The sequence below is a fragment of the Phoca vitulina genome, unplaced genomic scaffold, assembly GCF_004348235.1.
Source record: "Phoca vitulina isolate PV1807 unplaced genomic scaffold, GSC_HSeal_1.0 scaffold1, whole genome shotgun sequence".
Lineage (NCBI taxonomy): Eukaryota > Metazoa > Chordata > Mammalia > Carnivora > Phocidae > Phoca > Phoca vitulina.
The window spans coordinates 66,019,701-66,032,543 of NW_022589704.1; the positions used below are offsets into that span (position 1 = coordinate 66,019,701).

A 12,843-nucleotide genomic window follows, 5' to 3' on the forward strand; every position below is an offset into this window, starting at 1 on the left:
AGTTTCCCAGTTATTTCTTGCTAATAAATCCCGTGTGTATTTTTTAGTACTCATCTAAAAAATAAAATATAATCAGTGTCTAAAAACCCAACAGGTGATTCTGATGTAAAAACTCATTCTCTTCCTTGGTGGGGCAACTTTTTCTTCCCAGTTATATGCATTTAGGTACCTCTTCTTTTGTGCGGAATAATCACTGATGTAAACATTCGTTCATTCATTCAATAAATGAGTGCTGTGTGGCAGGCATTGTTCCAGAAATTCTATGCATTTGCAAATATGTGTGACACAGGGCAGTCCCTACTGTCATGTAATTAATTACTCTTTAATGGAAGAAGACATGATAAACAACTATGTTACTAGCTGATAAGCCCTAAGGCAAAAAGTAAAACAAATAGAGGTACTATCTTAAAGTTAGGAGCAGACCCTGTGAGGATCTTGAGTCAGGAATGTTATAGGAGTAAAAATAAAGGAGGTGGGGATTATCCTAGGTGTATTCAAGGAAAGGGCAAGAGACACAGTAGTGGAGGGCCATGAGCCCAGGGAGAGAGGAAATTGGAGAGACCAGAGGTAAGAGAGGACAAATTATAGGACTCCAGGTCTTATTCTGGGTGAAGTCAGAAGTCATTGGAGGGAATGAGAGGGAGTGTGGTGATCTGACTTAGGATTTCAGAGGATCCCTCTGGCAGCTTTGTTGAGAATAGAATGTAAAGTGGCAATGCTGGGAGCTGGGAGACCGCTTAGCAGCTTGAACAGAGGTGTTTGTTGATGGATTGGATTGCCAGCTCTGTGTTAGGGGATTTTTTTTGGCTTGAGCAACTGGAAGAATTGTGATTTACGGAGATGGGAAGACTTGGAGAGAAAAGAATTTGGTTTGGAGGAGCTGGGAAGAGGACTCGGAAGTTAAATTAAGTTGGAGATTCCAGTTAGTCATATGACTCCAGATGTCAAGTAGGCGTTGGATTTACAAATCTGGATTTGAAGGGAGAGATCCAAGGTGAATATTTGGCATTTAAAATTTTCTTCATACAGATTTTGCAAAATTCTTGTTATATATATTCACAATTTTTAAGATTCATTTTTGTTGCACTTGTAAAATAAGTTTTTTTTTATTATACTTCCTGACTAGTTTTGCATTTGTTTATATAGGCCATTGACTTTAGCGTGTTTATATACCAAGCTGCTTTATTGAATTCTCTTGTTTATCAAAGTTTTAAGAAATTGATTCACTGATTTCCCACCTCCTTTGACTTTTCTGTGGATTTTTACCAAACTGTTCAGTTCTGTGAAGTACCAGTTTCTTTCATGGCTCCATTTGATGTCCTGTGCCTGAAATATCAATTATTTCTTGTTTTATTTCCTGTGAGTTTCTATTCATTCCCCTAAACTCAACTCATGTTTCCCATCTGTAAGACATTTCTGGGTTCCTAGGAAAGTTTCTCTTTCCATGAGCTTCTCTTTCCATCACCTGTGTACCTACATTGGAGGAATCATCAAACTTTATCATGATTTTGTATCTATCTATTAGTCCGTTGGAGGTTTGAACTCTTTTGGGGTAGGAACTGGGTCTTACCATTTTTCATCCCCAGTATTTAGCTGAATCTGCTACATAATTGTCTGTTACAGGGTAATTGTATGTTGAATACACGAGTAGTTAATTTCTACATATTAAAAACATTTTGAAATTGGATAAAGTTTTTCTTTATATAGATTTTATAAATGTGTTAAATTTATTGTAACTTTTAAAAAATTCATTTTTGTCACTAGTGTAAAAGAAGTATTTTCTCAAGTGCATTATATCTCTGCAATTATACTCGTAAAAATTGAAGGCCTGTTATTTTAGAAAATTAACGTAGAGTGTAGGAAACTTGTTTCTGCTTTTCGTGCTGTCAAGTGCATAAAGGTGCTTGGATTTATGAGACCTTAAATTTTGAAAATACTAAATGGGTGGATGTTACATACTTATTATAAAGAAGCTCTTTTATCTTGTTTGGTTTTTACTTTGTGTAAGAAATGGGGAGAGGGAGGAATTAAACTATATTTTTCTGGAAAGCGGTAGTAGTTATTCTTTGAAAAGCAATTAGCTTTTCATAAAGGCAACATTTTCAAAAGCTTTAATTTGCATTACTTAAAAATAGGTATATGTCATTACTAGTAGTTACTTTATATTTATATTTATGTTTTATTTTTTCAACCCATCAAGTCATTGAATTGGCCCATGTGAATTTTTTCAGGATGTCTACTACCTGTTTCTGTTATAAATAGGTTAAGAGGTAGTCCTAGTGACACTGTAACATTTATTAGAGTAATTATTGATAGAATTTTTTTCACTGAAGCAGAAATATATTTTATCAAATAACCAATCACAGTTCATTGTTCATTGCGAAGTGCAGTGGAAAATATAGCATTCTTCTTTCTTGCAGGGAATTATAAATATGGGCAGAGAGAGGAAACTGGTACCCAGGAAAAAAATGGAAAAGATGTTAAATTTATGGAATGTGTTGTATATGCTATATAGGGAGAGACTGTCTATGTTGAGGGGTGAGGGGAGGGTAGTTTCAGCTAGACCTCAAAGAGTAGGTAGGGGTTATCTGGATAGAGAGGCAGAACACAATAGATTGGAAACAAATAGAATGAAAGGCACATAGGTAAGAGCTGTTATAAGGTGTAAGAATGAGATGCTGATCTCCATCCTGACACAGTAAGGATTTTTACAGTTTATCTCATCAAAGAAAATGTTACACTCTTGCTTTACTGTAATAAAACCACATTAATTGAACTTAATGGAGGTGAATATCAAATCTGTTTATTATCATGTTTCTTTTTATTACCAAATGATGTAGTCATATTGTTGAAACAAAAGAAAATGCCAATTAAAGAAGGCAAAAAAAAAAAAAATCCTTAATTCCAACATCCCTAATACACAGTAAACATTTTGGTGCACTTTTTTTCTAGATGTGAAAAACATGGACACACACATTGTGTTTTTATTAAGTTAGATCATATTAGAAAGTTATTTTAAAAATCGATAGATTTTATTTTCTGTGTTTTGTTTTTATTTAAGGAGAAAACCAAAAGCCAAGGCACCACGTCCTCCAGCTGAGACCAGATATGTTGATGCCTCTTCAGTTGATCCTGTAGAATCCTCTGCTTGCATCATGGAACAGAAAGAAAACACGATAGATAAAGACATTGAACTCTCAGTGGTGCTACCTGGGGATATTATCAAATCGACTACTGTTCATGGCAGGTACAATGCAGTAAATGAAAGAGCAGGAGTTCCTTTTCTTCTTCTGTCATTGATACCCTCTGTTATATATGTACTTCTTGATTTCTTCTTTGACAAAATACTTCATTCATCACTCAGGTATCTATTCAATATGCTAAAAGGTGACAACTTGTTTCTAATAATATTTTAGCACCAATGCTATGAATTCCACAATCCCAGTCAAGTGACTCTTGAAATTTAGAACGATTTTTTTCTTTTGCTACTTATTTAATAAGTTTTCTTTAAAAAAAAAAAAAAAGTCTTTCCCAGATGAACAGTCATTGGTTATATTAATTTTGTTCAGTCCAACTTAGAAAGCCAACCAGACCTATAAGAAAATTCTTTCCCTTCCTCTTCAAATTATTCCTTCTTTTTTTAAGCTGCATCTCTGAAATTTGATTTTGCAGAAGTTGCTAAGTACTCTTAAAATGTCATACTCTTCTTATGTATCAAAAGAGATAAATCTACCTGTAAAACTAGTAGGATTTTTTATTTCTTTGAATGATTTCATTAATGTACTAAAAATGTGGATAAGTTTAATAGAAATGTAAAATTAAACTTTAACCTAGCAAGAAGTGAAAATGTGATTTGGGAGACTGATATTTTTAATAACTGCATAAAAATTGGAAAAATGGAACAAAGCCAAGTGTAATTTTCCATTTCATTTTGAAGTGGAAAGTTACATGAGTTGTATACTTGGTCTTGTTCCACCTTTCACCTTCAACTGCCCGTTTGTTATCAGGAGTCCTGTTTTAGAAATCTAAGCTGATTTGACCTTTGTATATAGAGAGAGAATGTGTGTGTGTGAGTTTGTGTAGAACAAAAGAATAAGTAAGCAACATATTGGGTGTTGCATTCTTACAGTGTGGTTTTATCTAGAAGAAACTCTCATTCAAGATAACCTTAATCTTAAGATTTACCATCAAGTTTAGGTGTAACTTCACAAATTATTGAAAGTATGTGAAAATAGAAAGGTTCAGCATTAACAAACAATACACAGTATTGTGTATTAAATTCTCATTAAATTTAAGTAAGTTGCATTTTGCCGTTTATTTTGTATGGAGAGTGGTTTTGGAGATCATGCATTGAATTGTATTGAGGAGGTTGAGAAATCTGTGATTGTCCTTGGTGGGCTTCCAGCTCAGAGGCAGGTAATCACCTGGGTTGTGCTTCGTTTAGGTAAGGAAGGCATCTTGTGAGTTCGAGACTCTGGCTGTCATCTTCAGTCCTTGAAATAATATTACCCTGGTTTAAAAATAATAATGATAATGGATGTGACTAGGGGTAATAAAGGCAGTTCCTCTTATTTCCTCTGAAGTCAAAGTCCTTTTTAAAAAAGTCAGTATTTTTCCTAGTTCTTTACTGATGCTGAGAGGTAACAATGGTTTCCTCACCAGTATTCCTCAGACTTTCTTCTTAGGTAGAATTTTCCTTCCCTCCTCCCCTTTGAATATCTTAAGCTTCAGCCGCAGGATTCTTTTGTTCTAGAGTCTACTTTTCCACGTCCACACCTTTTTGAAAATTGTTTCCATCTGGAGTACCTTACCACCCACATTTTCTCCAGTTAATTTATGTAGCTCAAGTGAGATTTTTATTTATAAAGGCTTCCTAATCTTCCCAGAATGAACAGTTACCCCCAACTCCAAACTCTCTTGACATTTTATACCATTGAGTTAATCATATGTTGTTTTGTGCTATAATTAATATGCATGTCTTGTCTTCTTGAGTAAACCACAAGATCCATGGGGGTATCATTATTTCATAGTGCTAAGCACAGTTTCTTGCAATATAATAGGCATTTAATAAATACATTAAAATGAATATTGTCTCCCTAAACTCTTTTATTTTTTTTAAAGATTTTATTTTTTTATTTGACAGAGAGAGACAGCGAGAGAGGAAACACAAGCAGGGGGAGTGGGAGAGGGAGAAGCAGGCTTCCCGCCGAGCAGGGAGCCCAATGTGGGGCTTAATCCCAGGACCCTGGGACCCTGAACTGAGCCCAAGGCAGACACTTAACGACTGAGCCACCCAGGTGCCCCTCCCTAAACTCTTACGTAGTTGGAGGTAACAACTTAAATGGTATGTTCTGAAGAGACATTTGTTTGGATAGTCTCTGGTTCCTTTCCTAGGATCTTTTAAATAAAGACAGTTTTTCCATGTAGACAGCAAGGAAGTTATGTCCCAAATTCTGATTGCTTTTTAAAATTTGTTGAGGGCCGAAAAATCTTCCTGAGAGCAGAATTTGTTTCATATTGGTGTTTTCACTAGGGGGTTTGATTCAGGGACTTGTTCTTAATTGTTTTATCATTCAGGAATGACTTAAGTTGTAGATGCAGTGACTCATTTTTTAATATTAAGTGTTTATGATTAAAAGTGGTTGTATGATTCGGGATTTCTTAGGAGTGATTATAAATATTTTAAGCTGCAATTTGGGATATCTTAAGAGTATAATTTGGAGTGGAGCGCCTGGGTGGCTCAGTCGGTTAAGCGTCTGCCTTCGGCTCAGGTCACGATCCCAGGGTCCTGAGATTGAGCCCCACGTCAGGCTCCCTGCTCAGCGAGGAGTCTGCTACTTCCTCTCCTTCTGTCCCTCTCCCTGCTCATGCCTGCTCTCACTCTCGCTCTCTTTGTCTCTCTCAAATAAATAAAACCTTTAAAAAAAAAGTATATTTTGGAGTATCTTGAATGTTGTAGCTATGGTTGGTCCATGCTTAAAAAACAAAACAGTGTTTAACTATAACAACAAACTGTGCAAAATACAAATGTTAGCTACTGAAAGTGAAAACCCATGACATGGATAACTTAAATTTCTTCTTGGCTTTGTTACTATAAATGGAATAGGGAAAGTTTCAACAAAATAGTACAAGAATTTGGTGGGAGATTAAGGAAGAGTAATTTTAAATAAGTTTATATATGTAATGTTTTCTTAGATAAATCAGAGTTCCATATTGTCACTGTGAACGGTCTTTAATAGAATTTTTTGGGACCATCTTTTCTTAATTTGTCTAAATATTCCTTGTGTATGATATTTATTTTGATAGTATTATTTATATGCATTTCCTTTGAAGAATAATATTAGTATTAGACTGGAATAAATATTTAGAAAACTTGTCATATGCTTCATTTAACTTTTCAGATATATATATATTAATTATATAAATAGATATATATATGTAAATATATATATTTTTTCCCCCAAAATGTCTTCTTGGGGAAGATTTTTAGAAAGTTTCCCTCTGTCTTCTTATACAACTTATGCAGAGGTATGCTCAGAATGTTCCATTTGGAGGAATGTGAACGCATAGCATTATCTTCAGGAGAATGCCCTTATTTGTACATTGATTTTTCACCAAAGAGCTTATTCAGATTAGGGAACACAATGAGGTCAGAGGTGGTAATAGACTTTATGCTCAGGGGGAAACTAAAAACTTGTCCTGAATTAGGTCGATAACCTTGATCTGACTTATCAATCTTTTGGTACTAGAGCTTAATGATAATGCTTCTTTAAGGACCAAAAGTCACCCTTTGTCTGCCATCTTGCCTTTGCAATCCTTTGCTTACACTGAGGGTAGCTACAGTGCCAGCCTGCAAACCCTGGGCATTTCTGTGTTCCTGTCATGGATGATTGGATTTAAGGGAAATGGAATTAAAATATTTACTGTAGTGTGTGTGTGTCTGTGTGTGTCTGTGTATGTAGCATATATATATATATAATGTGTATATATATGTGTGTGTGCATATATGCATATACACACATAAACATATCTGTGTGTGTGTGCACACGCGCGCGTGTGCTGGCAGAGTAAACAACCTTTTTCACCAGGCAGAGCTGCTCTGTGCTTTGCTAAAAGTAAGCATTAAAGGATACTGCTGTTAGAGATAAGCTGTCTAGGGGTTGCCCTCCTCAGGAAATGCTGCACTATGCAACAGCATAAGTAATGGTGTCTACAGGTACTTGGCAAAGTGAATTTTTAATGAAAATGAGCTTATGGGCTAAACTGTTATAGACACTACAGAGAAGAAGGAAATATGTGGGTATGTTTGCCTATCATTCTGGATCCTTACCTTATAGTCATGTGTCTGTCCAGTATGCAATTAATCCTCACTAAATAAGTGTTCCTTTTTCCTTTGTTCTCTTTGGGACACTTTAAAAATAGTTTTCATTTGGGAGATTTGGTAAAAGATTGACATTAATCCCCTTTTTTTAGCCGGTGGAGAGAGCATCGTATAGCTCACACTCTCTCTCCTACAACAGGGAGGAATGGAATCAACACCATTTATGATAGACAAAGATACATTTTTCTTTTATGCTTCTACCATAAGTAGAAATTTGTTTTGATTTGAGCAAATCTGAGAATGAAATGAATGAAAACACAAATAAAGAAAGCATAGAACTTGAAGTTAGAAATCCTGGGCCCTATAGTTGATTCCGTAACTTGCTGTGTGACCTCAGGCAAGTCATCTCACCTTTCTTGCCTTTGCCTGTAAAATGGCCCAGAGGCACGATACACATGATTTGTGACCTGATTTACCTGTCCAACAGCACTGGTTTATAGCAGAGTTAAGAGTAAGCCCAGTTTTGACTGGCACTGGGTGGGTCAGATAACTAGCTCAGAAATGGTTTACGTGGATTACAGTGCCACCTATTGGAAAAAGACTATGAAAATTGACAATACTGGATCAATGTGGGTCAGTTTTGTTTAAAAAAAAAATCAATAACACAACAGTATGGATCTCGGAAGAGTTTCACAATTTCATATTATACTTACATTTATTGAAAAGTGACAAATAATGACACGTGTAGTAAATATATAATAGCTGAATAGATTTCAAGAACACACTGCTAAAAATCCATTCCATGGCACAAATCATGTTGAACTCCCTAAGAATTCTTAAATTTTGGTTTAGGTACTGATTCAGTTGTAGCTGCTTAAAATAACAGAATTTTAACTGTTAAAGTATTTTAGTATACCAGAGCTGCTTGAGTTTTTATTGGTGAGACTGAAGAATCCTGTAATCTGGGCTCCAGTTCTGCCCTCCACAGCCCTGAGCCAGGGAGCACATAAGCCTCTGTGGGCTGATTGCTCTCCTGGTTGGTTGGGAAAAGGTGACAGAATACTCACAGATGTCCTCTGAGTGTCATTCCTAGGTGGACTACCCTCTTCTCCTTTCTTTCCTGGTATCCCCACCTTATAACAATGATCCTTGTTAATTTTCTTTTTAATTTTTTATAATTACAAATGCAATACTTGGACACTATTATATACAGTAGGAAAATGCAGATAAGCTAAAAAAGTTAAAACACCATGTCATTATTAAACAGGCAGCTTACAACTATTAACATTGTGGTATATAACCTTTTATTCATACACACATGCACAGACACACACAAATGTATGTGTACACACATACCTATATAGTCACTTTTTTTTTTTACCGATATCATGTTGCACATGCTATCTTGTTAACCTATCCTTTTTTCAGTTAATGATTTCTAACTTTTGTGTCAATACAATTTTATCTTATCCTTTGTCCATATTTGAATTGTCCCAATTGCAGTGAGATATATTTATAGTACTCTTTTTTTTTTTTAATAAGCGGTGTGTATGTGTGTTTAATAGGTATGTTATTAAATCACGGTTTTTGCGAAGGTAATTATTTATGACTGTGAATGTAATATCCAAGATAAATGACCGAGTAGATTTAGCCTAAAGTGGTGAATTTCATTTTTTTTTTTTTACTTTTAGAAATAACCTATTTTTAGCATTTGATGTAAGAACTTTTGTCAGTTTAATACTGATCTAATCTATTATTGTCTTCAAATCTTAATTCTATTACTTTCTTCAAAGTGTTTCCTATAGCATAATTCAGTAAGCATTCTCAATTTTGAGATTAGGTTTATTTGTTTTATGTACCTGATCCCCTTCATTTCATGCACATAGGAATAGTTAGAGAGCATTAGTTCATTTGTGAACTCATTACTGAACTAGGTTGGTTAGCATACGATAAATAAATGTCAGCCCTGCAGGGAGTGTTCTAAAAGTTCCCATACTATCATTGGTAAGTCTAATTGGGTTGTTGGTATACATTTGTAAGGGGCAGCGAGAACTAATTCAGCTCAACTCAGTTTTGAGGATGCATTGAAAATGGTATAATGCTTTACTGGTTACTAAGGCGGATTTAAAGAATCATAATAAGGAAGAATCTTATTCATAGAATTCAGCCCCTATCAGATACTTGAAATCTATCTATTCATAATAAGTCCTTATCATCATGCATCCTCATTTGCCTATGACAGTCCCTGTTTATACCTATTATCCCAGGTTAATTACAAATAGTGCCCCCCTTTCACTCTCAGGTGTCCCAGATTGGATGATAAATTATATAGCCACCCTATTGGTAAGTGGCTTTGTTTAAACACTTCCAGGGGTTGGAAAATCACTGAGGCAGTTATTAGACATCTTGCTGATCTGAGAGCTCTTTGGTAAACCATGACCTTCATTTTTGATATCCAGTTGGATCTTTGAAACACAAAAACGGACATCTTGCCTTATCTAGCAGGTAGCAAATCTAGGACAAGATTACCCCAATAGGTGTCATGAATGCAGAAAGAGTCACCCTAGGATTTAGGGGGTGATTTAGTGATGTCATCATTCTTTGAAGTAAAACTGTAGCAGATAGCAGTTAGCCTGTTACAAACCATCCACTCCATCCTGAATCCTGATTTATGGTATTATGAGGCTAAAATATAGATAGCTCTGTCAGGACTCAGGAAATTCTAATTTTGACTGCACCTTAATTGTGTATATGTTCTTCATTATCTGGTCATGTAACTTCTCTAACCTCAACTTTTTTTCATTCGTAAAGTGGGAGTAGCTTTTGTGGTGGTTGTGAGCTCAAATGAGGTAATAGATATGAAATTCATATGAGGAATTGTCATTTATTTCTAAAGGGAGTAGGAAATTTCATAGGGATTTCTCCATTTCAAAGGAGAGTTTTTAGAGTCTTAAAAAAAATATCTGCCCTCCAGGAAATTATTTTATAAGAGAAAAAAAAATCTGAAAATAATAATGCACAGTAGCCTCTCAAATAATAGAATAAACCCAAATTCAAAGTGATGGGGTGATATGGAGGAGGACAATACTATTTCTTATTTGATTGAAGAAGTGATGACCAAATTCAGCCAATCCTTTTCTACTTTTAATAATTTGGCTCAAGTTTTGGGTGGTCTGTGGGCATGTTTTCCTGCTTTAGCAAATAGGAGCACAGGCATCTTTCCTGGGTTGATTCTGGGGTAGAACCTGTTAGCCAACTGCCGTTTGGTACGTCAACATGGGATAGTTACCCTCAAAACAGAATTGTTGTTTTTGCTAGAAGTAATTTGGCTTCCAGGGGGATAATTCTAAACTATACTCAGGAGATGATTTTGTTTTCTGTGGTGCAGTTTGTGACTGGCAAATCCTCAGCAGCCCCATTGCATGCAGAGCCTGCTTAAAGGTTAATGCCCTACTTTTATACTGCTAAGGCTCCTTTATGAGAGATTCAAGACCGTAATTCCCACTCTTAAAATCAGCTAGGTCAGGATCCTCTCTTCTGTGCTTTTAATGCCAAATGCTGAGGCTTCAATGAAATACTTGAAGCATTTGAACTAGTCTGAGGTTATTTTTGGAAAAGGTCTTAACCCAACTTAATGCTTATATCTCACCTCTGTGTAAAGATGTCTTGACTTTAGATACAACAAGGCTACTCGTCCAGTTTGTAAATTAAGAAAAAACAGCTTTCATGGCTATGTGTGTGTGTGTGTGTGTGTGTTTTTAAAGCATATGAATCTCTTTTCAGTGACTTTGCCTTTGCATATATCCAATACCACGCAGAGAACTCATATATATAGAGTTGTGTGTGTGTGTGTGTGTACTGTTGTATATTGTCTGCTATGTGTTTGAGATACCAGAATTAAGAGATAAATAATCACTGGTTCCTATAATATCCTCATTCAGTGATACTGACCTCACTGTGTATAGACATTGTATACATTGTATTAGGTCCTGGGAATAAACATTGCTGAGAGCTGGTCCTGCAAGAAAGGAGTTCATATCTGGGTATAAATGGAGCCCAGGTAACGTCTTGAGGCCACTCTTTTCCCTCAGGTCTAGATAAGATTGGCCTGAACCCCTGTTCTAGATCTTGTGGAAAGTTCAGTCTCCTTTATATTATTGTAAATTCCCATTTACAATATTATGTTAATGTTCTTGGAGCCTCCTCTGGCTCTGACTTTTTTTTTTTAAGATTTTATTTATTTGACATAGAGCAGGGGGAGCGGCAGGCAGAGGGAGAGGGAGGAGCAGACTCCCCGCTGAGCAGGAAGCCCGATGCGGGGCTCAATCCCAGGACCCTGGGATTATGACCTGAGCCGAAGGCAGACATTTAACCGACTGAGCCACCCAGGCGCCCTGGCTCCTTTATGGTTTCTTACTTTTTAGTCTCTACCTTATGAAATTTCCTTTCTTTTCTTGATTTAACACCTCCCCCTGGAGCTACCAGGACCTTAGTGATGGTCTATTGGTCACCAGGGAAAGGTGAGTAAGGGTATCACATAGCAAACCATTTAAATTAGCACTTTAGGACTCCTGTTGGGTCCTTTCAGCAGCCCTCCCACGTTCTAGTGTTCCTGTAGTCCTGGCCTCTTCCTACTGCTTAGCTCCTTTTTCTGTTTCTGTGTCTTCTTACCCTTTTCTTCTGGCATTGGCTTTAATCCTATCAGCACCTCACAAAATAATCTGAAATCTGACTGAGTCCCTATCTCCCCCCAAATTTTTGCAATAGCTTTGTAGCTGCTCCCCCAGACTATTCTGAATATAACAACAGCAACAAAAGAAAATTATCCTTTAAGCCACACTAAATAAATAAATAAATAAATACAGACAGTGGCTTCTTAAATCATGTATAACCCCTATTATTTACATTTGCTTTTTAGTTTTACTTTAAAAATAAAACATGCCTTTTTCTCAAGTCAAAATAAAAAATGAATACAACAATCAGCATATAATCCTTTTAGATGTAAAGTAGACCCCATTGCTCCTCAGAACTCCACTGGTTTTCTCTCTCACTTGGTAAAATCCCAAGTCACTCTGGTTTCAGTCTACCACTTTCACCCCAGCTTCCTATTTTCCCTTAAACATGTAGAGCCCACTACTGCCTCAGGTCCTTTGCAACTTGTCAACTCTGCCTGGAATGTTCTTATCCCAGTTAACCCATTCCATTCAACCCATTCCATTCAGCTCTCTGTTCTAATGTCATTTTTTTTTTTTCACTTAGAAATTTCCTAACCTCCTTTGTTATTTTATTTTTCATCATAGCATTTATCATTGTCTGATATACTATATATTTTACTTGTTTCTGTATCCTCTTTTGATCGCAGGTTGGGAAACTGTAGCATGTGCATGAGAATTGGCTGGAATGCTTGTCAAAGCACATACTGCTGTGGCCCACTCCCAGAATTTCTGATTCAGTGATCTGGACTAGGGCTTGAGAATTTGTATTTCAACAAGGTCCTAGAGATACTGATGTTGCTGCTCCAT

At 36.1% G+C, this 12,843-nt stretch overlaps 1 protein-coding gene across 7 annotated transcripts in view; it reads left to right on the top strand.

Annotated features, from left to right (window-relative positions):
* Positions 1–12,843, top strand: part of COBLL1 (cordon-bleu WH2 repeat protein like 1) — a 159,085-nt gene that overhangs the window by 95,527 nt on the left and 50,715 nt on the right. For all 7 annotated transcript variants that reach the window (XM_032409219.1, XM_032409225.1, XM_032409232.1 and 4 more), the window contains one exon: positions 3,062–3,247. In XM_032409219.1, the coding sequence (XP_032265110.1) occupies positions 3,062–3,247 (186 nt within the window). The remainder of the gene's footprint in view (positions 1–3,061; positions 3,248–12,843) is intronic.